Here is a 19,669-nt window from a genome sequence, read left to right on the forward strand (position 1 = left end):
GTTATATAGCATCTTTCTATATTCCATGACTTTTTATGCTTACAAACATAAACCATGTTTTCTATTACCGTAATATAGGTGCTGCCATAACTATCTCACTGTTCTCCTCCCACTCGGTACAAATCAGTGGTAATGTGTAGGGGGTCCCCTGAGAGCACTGGTATACCCCCTGACAACTGCCAGTTGCAGGTTGGCAGGATCAGGATTGGCTGGAAGGGGGACCCTGCTCCCCCCTGGCCTGCAAGATCCTGGCCGCCTGGCTTGTGGGGATCCCAGCCTCCCTCCCAGTCACTGACTCTCCGCTGGGGGGCAAGTGCCCTTACCAACTCAGGAGGCATCTGTTGCCCATGATACAAACATTATTATGATACATTATGTATCCTGTGCCTGCATATTTTTGGTATGCCTGTTCCCACAGGATCCATGTACTAGAATGTTAGTGCAAAGAGAAAACATTTACCTAAATGCTAGATAGGCTAATTTAGAGCTCTTCATGCGTCTTCCACTTGAATTGCTCTGTGGTGAAATAGTTGGCAAAGTTTTTATTTTATATGGCAGGGAAAAGTCTCTTTTGCAGCTCCCCCTGTGTTCATCCGTTTCAATTTTTCTTGTTCTTTGCAGGAAAAAATAGCTTCCTTCAACCCTCTTCTCAGCCAGGATGAGATCTCTTGTTCCTTGCAGCTGTGAATCAGTGGTTCTTTCAAGTACAAAGATTGGTTAGTTTTGGTCCCCTAACTTCCGAACTCCATTAATTTCACTGGTTATTTAGGCCCTAAATATCTTTCTGTTAAGAATCTGAACAAATCTAGTAGGTGTAGTGCAAGTCAAGCGTGGGATCCAAGCTTTGTTTAAAAGCTACATAACAGACATTAGTCTCAAGCTATGCCTTTGGACCTGAATCCCTAACTTCAGTTTTAGGAGAAGAGGGAGCCAGATGTTTGGTTTAGGCCATCTGTAAGACCCACTTAAACAGCACTTTGGTCTCGGAGCCTGGGACTAACATGAAATCACATTCCCATATCATGAGAGGTTCTGTGATTCCCAGCCTCGTTCTGACTATTCATGGTTTTCAACTGAAAAAACTTTTTTTTTTACTGGTCATAACATGTATGGCATATATGGTTACCAGCAGTTCCCAAAAGACATTAAGAATATTTTGTATGTAATCAAGATGTTTTGTTGCTGGGCAGTTGAACTTTTTATGAGCTATTCCTGTTCTAGTGTCTTGTCTGAGCTGTATGCACAGCAGCATCTTCTTTAACTTATTCCTTGATGTAGATTACTTCAGTTGGTTGCATGTACATGGATTAGAAGATGAAGTCTTCCAAGAACCCCTACTCCAACTAACGTTAATTTTAACTATCTGAATTATCAGAAGAGAGACTGATTCTCTGTTATCACAAATTCATTCCTCTTTTAAAACTTTAAAAAACTTAAACTATTAGCAAAAATAATTCAAAGTGTGATAAAGCTGAGGAACTTTTGAGTGTGTTATATAAAGCTGTCTGTTTTTACAGCATTTTGCTGTGTACAGTATGATCCTAATGGTAAGCATGTTAAATCTCTAATTACTTTGGTCCAAAAGTTTCCTTAAACATGGAATGGATACACAGATAGTTAAATACTCATCTGTGCAAACAAGCAGACCTCTTTCCCCTTCCCTGCCCTGTTCAGGTGATATGTGGTGTAATATAGACGTCATTGGGCTCCTCCTAAAACTTGAGGTCTGACTTGGGGGTTTTAGTGTGCTGCCTCTGAATGATAACTCCAGCTATCTTGCGGGTTTTTTAGATCAAACACTGCAAATAAGCTCAAGATGATGAATAATAATAACTGCGACAGGCAAATTTGTTATTAGCATCAACCTAATCTGCTATTTCTCGGTAGCTTTAAACAAAATTTTGTGCTATAGGAAGTGGTGTCTCTGTTTTAACCATTAATCAGAAAGTTTGGCTACTAAATACACTCTTAGCCAGGTGAGTGACTGATATAGGAACTATATCTCACAGTGTCCTATATGGTGTCATTTGTGGAGACAAAAGCCATCTTATACCTAGGTAAAGGAGCACCATGTACTCATTTGAAAACTTGTCTGAATCTATCCCAACAATGCAGTTGGTCCAGTAAAAGATACCACCCATGCATACCCTCACCTCTTGAATAATTCTTCCATCATGGCTACAACATTATTCTAGTACCATCACAATTAGATCAGCTTGGCTTTTAAATTGCCAAATATTTTGTTGCCACCAAAATATGAGCTAGGAATGTTTGATAACATTTAACCCAACATGATTTTTCTTTGAGTTTGAGTCTTGTATGACTCTTGCCTTGTAAATAGGTAGAAAGAGCAAACATCAAAGTTGTATTCATAAGTCTGTCTTAAGGTGTGCAACTGTGGCATGTGTTGTAATTATAAAAAGGCTGCATGTCACTACTGGCTTTTTTCAGTGTCTCAATTTTAGGATGTTCAGTTTGAGATCATTTTGAAAAGGGCTTGATTTTATTTAGTTAGTTATTTATATACATATCCATATACACACAGAGGTAAATTATATATAGAATATTACATATAATATATAATTATAGTATTTGCATTATGAAACAGAATATTATATTTATAATACATAGTGCAAGTACTTTCCCCTCACCACCTCCTCCTCCATTCTGAACTGAAGTCTGAGCATCAGTATGCAGAAGCTCAATACTAGCAGAAGAAAGGTATGTGCTTTGTCTTTATGTTAACATGAGGAATTTCGGCACCTCAAGATGTCTACTTCCTTTTTGTGTGGTAAAGAAGCTAACAAATTCTACACCAATTCACCGTTTCGGACAGTTTAGAAAAAAGTCTTCTCTCCACCCTTCCATTGTAAAGCAAATATAATAACTAGTAGCTGGATTTTGATATCTTTTATCCCTGCTGATTTAATATTTGTTTACTTAAAGTCTAATGGCCCTCCTTCTTGTGTGAAATACCATTCAGTGTGAAGAATCCAGTCATGTACATTTTCATATTTAAGTTGGTGAGATGTAAACAGAAATTTCTATAGCAGTGATTCTCAACCAGCTTGCCAGGGCACCCTGCTGTGCTGTGAGATCTTTTGAAAGCTGCCACAAGGTATACGATAAGCAGGTGAAGAGAGAAATGTAGGCTCAGTGTCATCTCTTTCTGGCTGTAACCTACCTCCTCTGCCCAACCCCTCTGCAAGGAGGTAAGCACTGTAATAAATTAATTTTTGAAATGGAGTGCTGCTCAACTCACAAAAGTTTTGAAGGGGTGGCTTGAAACTAAAAAGGCTGAGAACCACTGTTTTAAGGGTTTGGCCAAAGATGAATGTAGATGGAGGCAACAGTTAAAAGGCAAGCTTAAGTGCTGTTGGCACTGTCACCAAGACTTAATCAGGTGCTTGAGTGCTTTACTGGATCAGGGCCTAAGGCAGCAGTTGACATCTGATTTGTGGATTTGATGAAAGATGTAAAGAATGTGAGTCTCACTGCTTTCAGCACAACACATAAATACTTTAAATAAAATGGCATTGGAAGAGATCAGGAGAATTGTCTTTTTTTTAATCTCTGTTTCCAGCTATTAGAGATATTTAATGCATTTTAGGCATTCAAAAAGCTCATGAACGTAAGTAGAGAAGAATAAATGTATGGAAAAAATTAGTAGTAATTTTGTTTTTGCTTTGTTTTGTTTTGTTTTTAAATAAATGGGGAGACTGACTTTTGGTGTCTATATACTCCCAGTAATAAAAGTTGAAGATCAGAATCCAGTTTGGCAGCAAAAAGAAACCACTCAAAATTCTATGCATGTTTGTTACAGAGAAAGTGAGGCCTTACCCTGAGATGACTTTTTTTTCCATATTTAGAACTTTGGAAAGTCCAGTTATACACCTGTTACGTTACTTCCTGCTAACTAATCCAAACTTTTGGGATAATTTCTCCAGAGATATGCTCATGTAACAGAATTGCTGTCTTCACCAGTGAAGATGAGCAAAGGGAAATTTTAAAATGTAATAACTTTTGCAGATTGCCATTTAAATGTAATAGTGACTTTCATACAGCCACTGTACATAAAGCAGAGGTGCTTTAATAGACTGAAAATATTATGAATAACTTGAACCGTCATTACTAATGTTTATTACCTGAATCAAAGTATTTGAGGCTTCATTAAACATACTCAGATGACTATGCAAGTTCTAAATAAAACAGAGCATCTACTTCACATACTTGTTTTCTGGTGTAGTAAGAGGTCTTTGTTGATCTGTTGGTATCTGGGAGTATAGTTATATTAAGAAACTGACACTCAGTACTGTATAATGTTACTCTGCAGACAGATAGTGGAGATATTTTAGACAAGGTCAGTAGGAGGGAATGATGGGTGAAATGAATTGCTAGGGTCAGATTTTTAGCCATCATTTACTCTAAGAACTGTAGAATCTATACTTTTTAAGAGATTCATTTTTTTCAATAGTTTAGCTATTCTGTGACATTTTCCATACATTTTAATGTAGAGAATTACATTGTACCATAACTGCAATTTGATTTGTATCTGTATGTTTATTTCTCCACTGTTAACATCCCTTTGCCACTTTAGTACAAGAATTTGAATAGCTGTTTAACCAAGTGATTGTATGCCATAACTTTCTTAATTCTGGCTACACATCCTGTGTTTAAATGGGTATGTCCACAGCGCTACTGAAGTCCAATTTATGACCGTTCCTCTCTTTTCTCCTATGCAACTCCATTCTCTCAATATTTGCTGCTTCTAAAATTTAGCCAGGTATTTGAGCATTGAGTAAATACCTCATACCTCTTGAATAAGACTTTCCTTCCCCCACAAAAAGAGGAGTTTTGACAGTGGCAGCTATCTAAATACAGACATGTATAGTCAGTGTTGTTATTTACCAACATAGGGGATTTAAAAATCTTGGCTTATCTCTTTTACTTGATAGTGCTTGGAGCAGTAGGAATAATAAAACTTGCAAAGTGAGTGTAGTTATATGTCCACTAAGACACCCTTCTTGAGCTTTTCCTGGCTGAGACCATTCCTTTTCAGAGAGATTACTTAATTTACATGTGGCAAAATAATTTCCAAATGGACTCTGCCTTCGCTAACGTATTGAGGAACCGTGCATCTTTCCTAGATGGTGGATCCCACAGCCTGACAATGAGAAATGTACAGGGAATAAATTATTTCTTAATTTCCCTAATTAATGTTTAGAAACTAGCCTCCCTCTTCTCCCCGTGCAAGAAATGGAAATTAAATACTCTTAAGGTTTCTGGAGTAGAATATAACTGCTCCGCAGGTTGAAAGAGTAATTAACAAGTTGGGAACCATGGACTGTAGTGGTTCCCAGTAGCCCTACCAACCCAAGTAACAAAATGCTTGCTTCTAAAAAGCCCAAATTCCATTCTAAAACTCTTCACGGAGAATTGAAAAAAGTGGTTTTAATAAACTGATGCGATTTGCTAATTGGATGCACCTTCTAAGTGAATGGTTCTAAACCTTGTTAGACTGAAGGCCCCGCTTGGAAAATGCCAGGTTTTAGCTTTGCAAGCTTTTGGGTACAAACATTCTTCTCCAGGCAGAGGGAGCATCTACAGTTGTTTTGTGCTGTCCTGGATATAATACTGATACTGGCTTCTATCCTATCCAGGAGAGCACAAGACAACTATAGACTCTCCCTACGCCTGAAGAAAGGAGTTTGTACCAGAAAGCTTGCAAAGAACAATTTTTCCAACTATTTTGTTGGTCTAATAAAAGCTTTCTTAAAAAACACCCAAAGAACCTTGTCTGCATATGTTCTTAAACCAGCGGTTCCCAACATGGTGCCCACAGGTGCCATGGACATCTTCAAAAGAATATAGAGTAAAGGGAAGCTTCATTTTGAAGTTGTGGATCCTAATGCAATTTTAAGTAATGGATGAGATGATCAGATTGATCTAAATTCTAAACTTTAATATTCATATTGGCTCCCACTGCTTTTTCTTTTAAATTCAAATGTGCCGGTGGTCACATAAATGTTGGGCCTTAGACCAGCATGGCTACAACGAACAGCCTCAAGCTCTTAGCTCTTTCCCTCTTTCCTTGATTACAGAGAAGTAACAGAGTAATTCTGTTGCAAGGAACTCAGACCAGAAAAGAACAGAATGTTTTTGACACTATAGATTCCTATTTGAAATCTCTTGGATTGTCTTGTGAATTATATAGGCGTTTGCACACCTACCTGCTAATATTGAATTGCGCACTGTAGCACCCTCAAAGGTTCTCAAGGCACCTTAGGCTGCTATGAGACCATGGTTGAAAACCACTGCTCTAAGTCACATAATCAGAAAGTAGTAGAGCTGCCCTATAGATTTAACTAGAAATTCAGTGGTAACATAAATGGCTACTTGAGTTGAATAGATTTGACTTCCAGTAGATAATGCATTTTTTTTAATGAGGGCACACTATTGTACCTTTTTTGCAGTTTTAAATATTGTTATGGAAGGGTAGCAAAACAGCTAAGGCATCAGTTAAGCAAGTTCTGTGAACTTTAGTTTAGCATTGCCAGCAGCCATTGGGGTACCTGAGCTTGAAGATGTTAAAGATGGCATATTCATGTCAAACTTTTTGATCCAGGTTCAAAAGCACACTTGTAAATTGAGCCACAGATCTGTACTTCCCAATTAAAGGTTCTTCTAAAAAACAGCTCTCATGCAAAACTGAGATCACAAGTGCAAAACAGCTAATCTCTGTTTTGCATATTCTTGCTGATGGATGCAAATGCACACGATTGGGGCTCTAGCAACATTGCTACGTAATATGTTTAAGTGTTAGTGTAACCCCTTATTATACTATGATTACTTTTTCTATGCATCTGTTGGAGGCTTTGGAAAATATTAATACTTGAACCAAATTGCCTTTGTAATAAAGAAATGAGCAGTGGTGAAACTAGGATGGGGAGACTGGGGAAGCCATCCTGGATGCTGACTAGGGGCAAAGGGGTGAAAGGAACAACTGCCTCCACAACTGCACAATTACACCAGTGGCATGGTGGCAACCAGAAATTGCTGATGCCTCTGTGTGGCAGCTGCCTCAGACCCCAGCCAAGTCATTATGCCTCAGGAAATGAGATAATAGTAGAGTATCTAAATTTCTCAACATATTAGCTTTTCTGTCACAAATTTTGACCAGGTTTCCCCTCTGGCATCTCTTAATGTATAGCTGTTGAACATTAACACAGATTAAGAAAAAAACGAAAGTTTGTTAACCTGTGGGTTTGCCTTCTGGCAGTGGTGGGGAAGAAGGGTTGGGAAGGAGTATGGTTTTTTTTGTTTCACTTTTTTCATGAGTTTTGTTTATCCTTTTGTTTGTTCATACATGCTTTTTGTTTTTGTTTCTGTTATGTTATGTAGTCTTATACCAATGGCTAGAAGCAGATCTCCATGGCAAGAGCTCAGACACTACAGACAAAACCTCAGGTAAAATGGGAGTTTAAAAATCAGATCTACAGGCCCCCTCTCCTTTTTATACATCCATCTTCTAGCTTCCCTTGATCAAATTAAGGGTCAGAATCAAGTATTGCACCTTTAGGCTATAACTTGATTTGAATCAATATCTATCAAATTGTATTTCCCTAAAGCTCTCTTGGCAGATATGCTTCTCTCAGAAGAAACTTATTTTTTCTGAAGTCTACTAGTGTAAAGTCCTTTGATATATGTATATTGGATATATTTTGTATCAGCTTAATAACAGGCTGAACACGTCTTTTATGTGAAGTTGGAATTCGTCAGAAATTCTAACTGTGCTCAATAAGCATATACAAAGCCTTGCTCCCATTGTCCTCTGTGCCCCACCAATTCCTGTCTACAGAGACTAATAGTTTTTTTTTAAATTTAAACTAAATTTTGCCTCATTAGCAGGGATCCTGGTTGTCTGTTTAAACCTTGCAAATTCTCTGATTTAAAAAAAAAAATCTCCAAATTCTCTGATTAAACCCCCCCAAATCCATGTTTTTCCACAATTAAAATGAAACGTCACTAGTGTGTGTGTGTGTGTGTGTGTATACACATGCAATGAACACAATGTTTTTATTGCTACATTTGCAATTTTAGAGTAATTGGAAGCTTACCAATTCTTGAATTGCTGTAACAAAATAAATTCTAAATACCTATATATTTTGATGTTTGACTTCGATTTTTATCATAGAAAATCAAAGCTCTTCCTGCCCCCTTCACTCAACTGTGGCTGTCCTGTCCCCACCTCCCTCCCTCCCTGCCCTCCACTGCTTTGTGGCACTGAGCAGCCCTAATATGCTGGTTCTCTGCCCATGCCGTTGCCCCTTTCTCCCAAAGCACAGTTTCCCTGAGCCCTGCTGGAGCCTCTCACTCCTGACCCGCTGGCCCCACCCTCCAGTGTCTGAGGAAGGGAGCGAGTGTGTGGGAAACAGGGAGCATAAGGAAGGGGGAGTGTGGGCACAGGCAATGCATGCAGGGGCAGGAGGGCACACAAGCAACAAGGAGGATGGGGACACTGGCTGCAGCTGGGCTGGACCAGCTCCGGGCAGGAGCTGTCTCCACAGTTCAGTTGGTGATACCTGGCATGGGAGAGAGCGGCATGCTGCCATGGCCGCCAAGGTGAGGTGCCCCCTGCCCACCTGGCAACAGTGGGGGCACAGCTGTGCACTGCCACTGCTGCTGTGCCTCACCTTGGCAGCCATAAAAGTATGGTGTTCTCTCTTGCACTGGATTCTGCCTGCTAAGCCACAGAGATGTCTCCTGCCCAGAGCTAATCTGGCCTTCATTAAAGGGGGAAAATCTGCATTTTTCCACAGCAGATGAAAAATCTGAATCCCTGCTCTTTAGGTTCTAGGCTGTATAGCACAGTTGAAGTTCACGGTCAGATAGTTCCCTACGATTGCTATGGCATACAAGTTGTCACTGATTCTCTGTACTCCATTCTGCTTTACCAAACATTTAAAAGCCTGATATGATAAAAAGGCTCAAAGGCCTCCTTTATATTTTTAACTGTAGTTCAGGAACTAATTCACCTGCTGTGGTCCAAGCTGCAAGTCACTAAGGTAATGGTTGCAGGAATAGGTGGGGAAGATATCCTTTTAAATATTGTTTTAAATTGTAAGTGGTTTATGGGATGTCCCCAGGTATAATGTTAACAGAGGTTATCCATTGCTGCTTCCCAGTTATGTCCTCTTAATTTTCAAAATCCAGCAATTCCCATAGTTGTACCCTCTCTAAGCATAACATTTCTACACCTGACCTCCCACCAACTGTGTTCAATATTGTGTCACTTTCCTCTCATGTGGTGTGATACTGTTGTCCAGTAGACTTTGGTTCTGAAATCTAGTGGGAGGTAGCAAGATCTATGGGAAATGCTGAACAAACTTAATTAGAAATGACAACTAATGAAGTTGTCAGCATGATGTACTATACTGGATATGCTCCAAATAGATTTCTCTAAAGGAAGTAGAAAGTATTTTTATTTTGGTAGCCACATACATTCCTGTTCATGTTTTGGAACTTGTAGCTAGCTACTGTTGGTTAAAGTTTTCCAGGCAGGAATACATCAACATGAATATTTAAAGTGCATCTTTGCTTGGCTGCTTGAGCTGCAGCAACTAATTTAAAATTATTTGTATGTTAAGTCCTCAGACTTCTAATTTTAGTTCTAAACTCTTGCTTAAAAGTTGAATCTGGTCATGAATGGCAATTGCACAAACTCTGTTAACCTTTTACCAAAGTGACTTTATTGTGAACCTTAAATGGACAGTTAGATTTTTTTTAATGTAACAGCTTCAGAGTTTCCTTCACATTCTTAAAATGAAATTAGCACAATTTCACTTGATCTAGCATCTATCACCTAGCTGCTTGCTTCAAATCTGAACTACCTGAAATTTCATAGAAAACCAGTAAAATGAATTAACATGTTTTAAATTAAGTTTTGCTGGGATTTTTATATCTTTAAATAAGATTGCATCTCCAATTGCAGTAGAGCTTAATCTGACCTGTTTATCATGGCTACCATTTCTCATTCTATGAGTTAATATCCTAATAGATAAAGGACTCAATTTAAAGCTAAACTGATAACTTTAGTAGTGTTGACTGGCATCTTAGTCAGCAGGGGTGTGACAGATATAAGTAGGAAACATTCATAGAATGTGCTGTTGCTCTGTGCAAGTAATGAGGGCACTAATAAGAGATATTTAATGATTACAAAGCTAGATTCAATTTTAAAAGTGAAGTAGGCTCAAATGCAGTGTGTTCTGCTAATTATGGTTTGGAATCTAGCAAGCTAACATTTAAAAATGTACATACTAATTAAATTAAATCATAATTCACTTACTGCCTGAAGATGCTGTCAAATTTGAAATTTCTCTCCATGTTCAGATCAATACTAGCAGTGTGGGAGCTCATATAATAAAAAATACTTCTGTTTGCATGCTGGTCCCATCATGTTTGCCAAGAAGGTTCTGCCTCCTGTGACCTTACTTTCCAGTTTATTTTCAGAGTGCATTCTGATTATGTTTCTTTCTGATTTTGTTCTGTGCTTTTTTGGGAAGAACTGTGGTATCTATTTTCCTCCTAATCCTTCCTTCTCCCTGGCCTTTAAGGTAGATTGGCTGAAAGATGTCATTCTACCCTTACAGTAGTTCTTAGCCACCTCAGGCATGCTTCTGCAGCTGTGCAGTTTACATTTTTATTGAAATTATTCTAAAGGTATATAACATGATTATACTTTTTGGTACTCCACAGTAGAAGTATGAAGTGGGTACAATCTTCTGCGAATTTTTGGTGTGTGTTCTTAGGTTTTTCCTTCTGTCCTTGTCTTTAGTATTGGCTAAGAAACTGTTTTAAATGATGCTGTGACGATAAATACTGACACTGCAGGTTTTCTCTGAAGGTAAGTTACCAGAGTTATCATTTCCTTGGATTATGGCCTTTAAACCTTGAATCTCTTTGGTTATTTTTTTTTCTAGATACTTCAGACACAGCCATTTCTGTGTGTGCAGGCTAGATTTTTATCAACAAAAATGTAGGCACATTCATTTTGATGAGCACTGAAGCTCTCTATCATTGTTAAATAGATTGATTGATTGATTTATGAAGAAAGCCTGGAAGAAGTAGGGTGGTTTAGTCTGAGAAGAGAAGGCAGGTGGTTGGATTTGACAGTCTTCAAATACTTAAAGGGTGACTCTAAAGAGGATGGAGATGGACTTTTCCCTGTGGCTGCATGAGACAGAACTAGGAGCAATGGCCTCAAATTGAAGGGGAGGGGATTTTTTGAGGTTGGGGATTAAGAAGAACTATCTGAATGTGAGGGTGGCCATGCATCAAAATAGACTACATGGAGATTGTGGACTCTACATCTCTGGAAATTTTCAAGAGCTGCTTGAATGGACTCTTGACTTGGATGGTTGATCCTGCCTTGAGTAGGGGGTTGGACTAGATGAGGTTCCATCCAGTCCTGCTTTCTTATGATCCTAACATTGTGTCTGAAGCAAGGGTGGTGGTGACATGTTTATTATGTATTGGCAATTAGATAGTAATGGTAGGATAGTAAAGCTGCCACCAAATGGAAAATGATATAGGTTCTGGTTTTGATGAAGAAGCTCTCTAGGATTTTTCTCTCCACATTTACTGAGGTCCTAATATATAAAGCTCCCTTCAGCTGAATGACTCAGGGTAGCACTACAGGAGCCAGTCAGTGCCAAAAAAGGACTGATGCTTTGGATCCAGATCGACCAAAGTATCCAGGTCAACCAAAGGAATTATGTGGAATTTGGTGTCTGAGTTCAGGAGTGTGATCCTCAGAACCTGCCCCTAAGTTTTTAGGTGTTTGATATCTGTAGGGATATAATTTTTGGAGGGGGGGTAGCATTAATTAGAGCGGCTCTGAGAGCTGCTCTAATTAAAGCATCCAGAATGTCATGTGTATCAGCATCCCCACGCTGAAAAATGGCAGTGGGGGTGCTTTAACTAAAGCTCATTAAATGAGCACAGTAATTCATGTTCCAGCAGATTTGATTAATTGAGTCTGCTCCGATGCATTGTAATTATAGTGCATCAGAGTAGCCTCAGTGTACATGTGTAGGTGCCCTTGGTGCCAAAACTCAAGTGGTTGATCCACAAGATGCCAGTATAAACACTTACGCACCTTAATATCTACCCATTAATGACAAATGCATAAGCATACCCAGAACTCACTTTTTCTGCCCAGGGGAGTATCCTCCTCATTGGGCTGAAGTCAGGCTCCCTCCTACTTTTTTTGTCTCTCTGGATTAATCTGACTTGCATTCTTTTCTGTACAGTGGCCCAGTTATAACAGGGGAAGTAAAAGATGACCTTAGTCCAGCTTAGCTCTTAGCCTGATGACTAGGGCACTCTCCTCAGCTGGAAGATTTTATAGATTTCATAGACATTAGGGCTGGAAGGGACCTCGGGAGATCATCGAGTCCAGCCCCCTGCCCAAAGGCCAGGAAGTCAGCTGGGGTCATAGGATCCCAGCAAGATAAGCATCCAATTTACTCTTGAAGGTGTTCAATGTAGGTGCTTAAACCACCTCCGCTGGCAGACTGTTCCAGACCTTGGGGGCTCGGACAGTAAAGAAATTCTTCCTTATGTCCAGCCTGAAACGGTCTTGCAGGAGTTTGTGACCGTTCGACCTTGTCATCCCTTGGGGCGCTCTGGTGAACAGACGTTCCCCCAGATCCTGGTGGTCACCCCTGATAAACTTATAGGTGGCCATCAGATCACCCCTGAGCCTACGCTTTTCCAGGCTAAAGAGTCCCATGGCTCTCAGCCTGTCATCGTAAGATCTGTTTTCCTGACCTCTGATCATGCGCGTGGCTCTCCTCTGGACTCTCTCAAGCTTCTCCACATCCTTTTTGAATTGTGGAGCCCAATGCAATACTCCAGCTGCGGCCTCACCAAGGCCGAGTACAAGGGGAGAATGACGTCCCGGGATTTGCTCGAGAAGCATCTATGGACGCAAGCCAGCGTTTTGGTCGCTTTACTACCCGCAGCATCGCATTGGAGGCTCATGTTCATCTTGTGGTCAATGATGACCCCCAAGTCTCTTTCTTCTGTAGTGCTATCCAACGTAGCACTGCAGAGCCTATAAGGAAGCTTCAGGTTTTTCCTCCCAAGGTGGAGAACCTTGCATTTTTCGGCGTTAAACACCATGAGGTTCTCGTCTGCCCATTTGCTGAGCTTGTCCTATCTTCTGGCGTGGATGCTTTGCCCCAAAGTTTGGTGTCATCGGCGAACTTGGCCAGTCCACTCCTGACTCCAATGTCCACATTATTAATGAAGATGTTGAACAGGATGGGTCCCAGGACAGAGCCTTGAGGGACCCACTGGTCGCAGGGCACCATGATGAGTGACTGCCATCAATTACAACCCTCTGGGTCCGACCACGAAGCCAATTTCCCAGCCAGCGGATCGTGGTGGAGCCAAGGCCACAACTAGGGCAGTTTGGCCAAGAGGTGATCATGGGATACCAGATCAAAGGCTTTTTTGAAGTCAATATATGTGACATCAATCTCTTCTCCCTTGTCCAGGTGATAGGTCACCTGGTCATAGAAGGAAATGAGATTGGTCAAACAAGACCTACCCGCAACAAACCCATGCTGGCTATCCCTTAGAATGTTAGCCTGGGCCAGTCCATCAAGGATGGCCTCCTTAATAAACTTTTCTAAGATCTTCCCCAGGATAGAAGTCAGGCTAATGGGCCTGTAGTTAGCTGGATCCACTCTCCTCCCTTTCTTGAAGATCAGCACCACATTGGCCTTCTTCCAGTCTTCGGGCACTACACCAGAGCGCCAGGAGTTTTCAAAGATCCGTGCCAGGGGCTGGGCTATGACACTCACCAGCTCCTTGAGTACCCTGCGGCGCAGATTGTCAGGGCCGACTGACTTGAAGGTATCCAGCTTCTCAAGGTGTTCCTTCACGAGGTCAGCATTGATGGAGGGTAGGGGATCCCCATCACCCAGATCTCTGTCCCATAGCAGGCATGGGCATCCCGTGTGACTGATGAAAGACTGGCGCAAAGTACCTGTTTAATAGGTTGGCTTTTTCCTGGGCGTCAGTTGTCAGTTGCCCCATCTGGTTTAGCAGGGGTCCAACATTGCCCTTGCTTTTCCTCCGGCTCCCCACATATCTGAAAAAGGACTTTTTGTTGTCGTTGACGCTTGAAGCTAGTTGGAGTTCAGTTGCAGCCTTGGCTTTCCTGGTTTGCTCCCTGCAGGACCGGACCCAGTGCAGAATAATTCTCCTTGGAGGTGAATCCCGTCCTCCATCCTTTGTAGGCTTATGGGTTTTAACCAGCTCGGACTGAGAAGGAAATTGAATTCAGGTCTGTGATTTTCAGGATGGCACTTTCTAACTGCTAGATTGTTAGGGTAAAGATGGGTACCTCTACCAACCCCTATCCTTTAAAACAAGAGTGAGCCAATTGTTTCTATGGAAAAAAGAAGAGGAGTTGCCTAAGCCTGGGTGGGAATTTCAGACTATGAATCTTAATTTCACAGATACCTAATTCAGGTGTGCCCCTGCAGCCCTACATGAAGGAAAGAGGATTTCAGATACACTCTCTTCAGCATTTTCTACATTCTAGTTTGGGTAGCCCAACCAGTATACTTCCTGTTGTGAATTCCAGTCTTGTGTATAACTTTACATTTGAGACCATTAGAACTTGGGTGCTTATCCTGGATTTATGTGGGTTTTTTGGATCTGTACATAATTGTCCGTGCTTTCACGATGAAAAGTTCTGCTGTTTCATGAACACGGGACTGCCTTGCACTAGCCACTGAGCAGTCTGACATTTGGCCTCATGCCTAAGTCTCATCAGAATCCTCCAACAAGGATTCCTAAATTGAATCAGAATCCCAGGCTTCTTGGGGGTAGAGAGAAAGCTTGAATATGACTCTAGCTAGTAGTTAGAGATCTTAACTGGGGGCAGAGATCTGAATTCTGGTCCCTGCTTAGAGCTCTTTGTGTTTGCATATGCAACTCATTGGGTAAAATTGGGAACTTAATACAGTTATATAAAGGGTTTTTGTTGTTTTTTCCCCTCCAATCCGCATGGGGGGTGGGAACCCTTGTCATACACTTGCGTACAAGGAAACCTCATTAAATACATTGACTATTATTAAACTGCTACTAAAAGCAGTATGAGCTCAGTAATGGAGACCAACTATGAAGCTGATTAAATCCAACCAAGGCTGAGAATAACCATATGGTCTGTGTTGGACAAACATGCTAATGGGAACCCTTTTTGTGTATGGCCCTTTAAAAAAAAAGCGGGGGGGCAGTTGTTCCCCCTGGAGGTACTGAAATACCAGGCCAGCAGTCAGAGGCTGGAACAAGCTTTCCTGATGCCAAAAATGCTGGTGGGAAAGAGTGTGTGCCTACATGTGTGCACAGAGCCAGCCCTGACACCCTCCCCATGGTGCCATAAAACAGATTTTTTTTAAGGTAATTTTTTTGTGTCCCAGTTCAAATTAGCCAGATCAGGTCCAAATCCATTTGAAACATTCAAGTACCATATATGGCCCTGCTACTGGCAAGTATCCTCGACCGCAGCCCGGGTCTTTAGATGCTTCCAAATCCTTTGGCAGGCATCCCGTGAGTTTCGCTTGCTCTCAGCCATATGGCCGCAGGAGCAAGCTACAGAGGAGTCTCCCATTTCCATGAAGTCGGCATGTAGCCAAGAACCTCCTACTGGAAGCTGGGTGGTGGGAAGCTAACTAAATATGAGCCTCTCATAGGGAGTCCTGTCTGCAAAGAGACAAGCGTACAACCCTCCACTACAGAGCGCCATTTTAATTGCTTTACCTTGGTCAGGGTATTTCCCCTTCCATCATCATGATCATGGTATTTCGTCTGCCATAAAACAGATGGGTTTTTTTTTAAAGTAAAATTTTTCATGTTCCCAGCCAAATCAATACCAAATCCATGAGTCATTCATAGATCATGTGGCCCTAGTACCAGCAAACATCCTCCACCCCAACCTGGGGCTTCAGCTGTTTCCAGATCATTTGGCAGGCATCCTACATGCAGGCCCAAGCCTCGGGGTTCAGATGTCCCTGAGTTTCCCTCACCCTCGGCCATATGACCACAGGAGCAAGCTAGGGAGAAGTCTCCCATTTCCATAAAAAATGGGAAAGGAATGTGGGAGGTTAACTGTAGATTACCTCTGCAGGTACTACCCCATGGTAGAAAAGGGTTATCCTGGTCATAGTGGATATGACCAGGATATACTTACCTGCCAGGTAAGTATAAAACAGATTTTTAATTTTTTTAAGAGAATTTTTCATGTTCCCATCCAAATTAGCCAAATCAATTCCAAATCCATGAGTCAGTCAAGAACCATAAGTGACCCTACTATGGGCAACCATCTTCCACCCCACCTGGGGCTTCAGATGTTTCCAAAACCTTTGGCAGGCATCTTATGTGCAGGCCCAAGTCCAGGGGCTTGGGGTTTGGATACCCTCAGATTTCGCTCACTCTCAGCCCTAAGGCCCCAGGGGCATAAAACAGATCCCGAAAGGGATAGTGTAGCCCATGTAAGTAAAATGTATGGTACTGCTCACTGAGCACAGTCCCCCTCAGCAACCCCTTCTTTTTCAAGTCATGATGAGCTTCTACACTGCATGTGTTTTGGCTTCCTCTTCACTCCCACAGCTGAGCTGTGCCTTTCTTTCCCATTTCCAATGATTCTTGTTTCTTCACCAGCCTTAAATGTCTGGCAAATATCACCAAATGGGGTACCAAACTGTTCACCCAAAATCTCTCTTGCCCCTTCTCTCAGCCTGTTGCATATGATTAGTGTGACCCTGCCCTACACGAGGTGAAGCTGAACCAGGTTGCCCTGTGCCTTTATTTGCATATGCATTTTTGGAGCATCCCAGAACTTGTGACAAGAGCATGCAATTCTAGTCATGAGTGGGAGCTAATTAGTGTGTGGATTCTTTGGAGGAGGGTCTCAAGTACACACACATACTGAGCAGTGCTGAGCTGTGTGGTCACCATGGTTTGAAGTCTAGTTGACTCTGGGGCCCAGTCCAGTGAGCTATAGAGTAAATCACAAGCCATTTGAATTTGGACTATTATAATGCATAGTGGCTGTGTGTAGGTGGGTTCCCCAGGGCAGGTGATTGTCTCTGATATGTCCTCCATCGGAGGTCTATGTTGAGCAGATTCTTTCTGGTGTTGGGTGGCGGAACCAGAGCTTGCTCCATCCACTCCATGCATTGACCTGGTATTCGTGCTTCCAGGACCAGTGCAAAAAAAACAGAAAAAAAAAATTTAAAAAAATTTTAAAAAAGTGTCGCTTGCAACAATAACCAAAAAAATCATTAATGCACCTTTTCTACTGCATGTTAAGTTTAGTAAGTCTAATTTAAGGTAGTAGATAAAGGCACAGTAGCTGCAGTAATGCACAGGAGCAAAGGTGAACATTTTTTGTGACACCAATGCACAGTAGAGCCATCCACTGAGCATGAAGGCGTCTTGTACAGATGTGCCCAGTTTGTGCTATCTATAAACAGGTGCCAGAGTGCTGTTTAAGTATATTTACTTGTGCTAAAACATGCAGCAGTTTCGAGAAAAGGTAACCTGAACCAGTTCTGGATGAACTAAATCTATGTATTACAAACTGCTACAGCTATGTTTAATGTAAAGGTCATTGTTTTCGGATTTGCTCCTCACTTTGTGTGTTTAGGGAGAGCAGGTTCTGACAACAAGGAGAGGAGGAAGGGGCTACAGAAGAAAGAAGGTAGGGGAAATCAGAGGGGACAGGGGCTATCTGACCCCCCAGATTTATTTTCCCTGAAGTAGCAGTACAAGGCAAACCTCCAATATTTAGATTCTATACCTGGAAAATTATAACATATTTTATAAATTCTTAATATATAGAAACTGTGTATTTGCAGGATCATCTTATTATCAGGATTGTCTTTCCTGTTTAAGTAAATATAGTAGTTGGTACTGCAAGATATGCTGGATATGAAAGCCTTCTCTGTATGTGGCAGTGACCATGGTAAATAGAGTCATGGTGCCAAAGATGGCTCAGAGCCAGCAGGTATTGGAAAGTGCCATGTGAGGAAAGCATTCTGAGAATCAAGTATGTGTTTTGAAATGCTTTGTCACCTTGCAGGGTCTTCTGCTCTGTCACATTGATCAAAAGTCTCTGGTTCATTTTACTCTTTGCAGATCATAGTCTAAGAAATGCTTACTATTAGAGTAAGCTCTTGTAAAGTACATGTAACCAAAGGCACACGGGAACTAACATTTTTTACTTGGTGGGAATTGTGGATGCTTAACACCTCTACAAGTGAAGTTCAACAGCTTTTGAACTGGATGTGTATATCTTTTAGATGACTCATCCCAATTTAAATTGGTTCAAAGAATGGCCTATATAAACTTTGGAATACAAAATGTGACTGCAGGCTTTATATAGCTGAACAAGCTTCTCATTTCAGAAGCTGATTCCTCCAGGAGTTAATTTTAACACTTGCATTCTCTTTCCACTGGAACTTGAGGCACCGGTAGGTCACAAACCTGATTAGGGGGAACCTTCTGTAGATGTGTCTTCCATAAGCCTTAATGAGAGTAAATGGATGATGCAATTGTAGTGGTTCTCATTTTAGTTACGCATTGGCCAAATACTTAGCAGCTGGTCTTTTCATTCCTTGGCAGTAAAAGGAAACCTGCAACACCAGATTCTAATTCCAGATAAGAGGGCAGGATTTTGCTTAAGGAAGCAATATCACTATAGCTTGTACAGGAAGCTTTAATTTTATCAGTCTCATGAGCACGAGGAACTTGGGATCACCTGATGAACATCAGACAGATTGATTCCAGAATTCATTCTGAAAGTTATGTTTCCTTTTTCTGGGAGATTTCTTATTCATTAAATGCTTCCCAGTGTTTCCATTCCACTTGTTCCATCTGCCTGATGACATGAAGCCACTTAGCTCCATGCCTTGCTTGAGGTGTTTAACACACTTGGCAGATGGGAGGAAGGGATGTACAAGTGGCTACAGATGTTAAATTTTTTTGTTGCTCATTCTCAAGTGCTGTTTCTGTCAAATGTACTTATATCTTGAGACTAGGATTGAAATCTTCCAGTAGTCTCCTACTGGTAGAGACCAGTCATAATTCTTTTTGTTGATATGGTTACAGCTATGTCCATGAAATAACAGCATTTGACATAATTTATTGCCTGATACAACAGTGATGTTCTTTGTCCTTCCTCCTTCTTTAGGAACCAATTTTGCCATCAAAACTATCTGCAGTGACCTAAATCTGCCACCTCTGCACCTGCTCAGTAATACTTTGCTTTGCAAACACTCTGATTCTAATGGGATTACTTGAGTTATAAAGCATTACTGAATGTGTAAGACTGGCAGTATAAGGCCTTTTGCAGACAATTTGATTCTGAGGTTGCCTTATGTAAAAGGAACCTACATACCTTTTAAGTTCTAATTGCAATCCAGTGGACTGAAGCCAAACAAACAATCTTAAATTTTGATACAAGCAGTTCTCATGCCTCTTGCCCATCAATTAATCAGAGACACATTAGTCACAAAGATAAAGTACCTACAGTTTAGGCCATTCACAGATCAGTTTTTATAAAATTCCAAGAATGAGTGGGAAATGTGTA

At 41.1% G+C, this 19,669-nt stretch overlaps 1 protein-coding gene across 3 annotated transcripts in view; it reads left to right on the forward strand.

The window, feature by feature from the left end:
- DENND5B (DENN domain containing 5B) overlaps positions 1 to 19,669 on the forward strand; it is a 200,546-nt gene that overhangs the window by 64,410 nt on the left and 116,467 nt on the right. For 2 of the 3 annotated variants that reach the window (XM_090043350.1, XM_090043348.1), the window contains exon 2: positions 7,402 to 7,467. The exons of the other annotated variant lie outside the window; for it this stretch is intronic. In XM_090043350.1, coding sequence (XP_089899476.1) covers positions 7,402 to 7,467 — 66 coding nt within the window. The remainder of the gene's footprint in view (positions 1 to 7,401; positions 7,468 to 19,669) is intronic. 3 annotated transcript variants of the gene reach the window in all.

Source organism: Crocodylus siamensis, chromosome 4, assembly GCF_052110815.1.
Source record: "Crocodylus siamensis isolate JL-2025a chromosome 4, ASM5211081v1, whole genome shotgun sequence".
Taxonomy (NCBI): domain Eukaryota; kingdom Metazoa; phylum Chordata; order Crocodylia; family Crocodylidae; genus Crocodylus; species Crocodylus siamensis.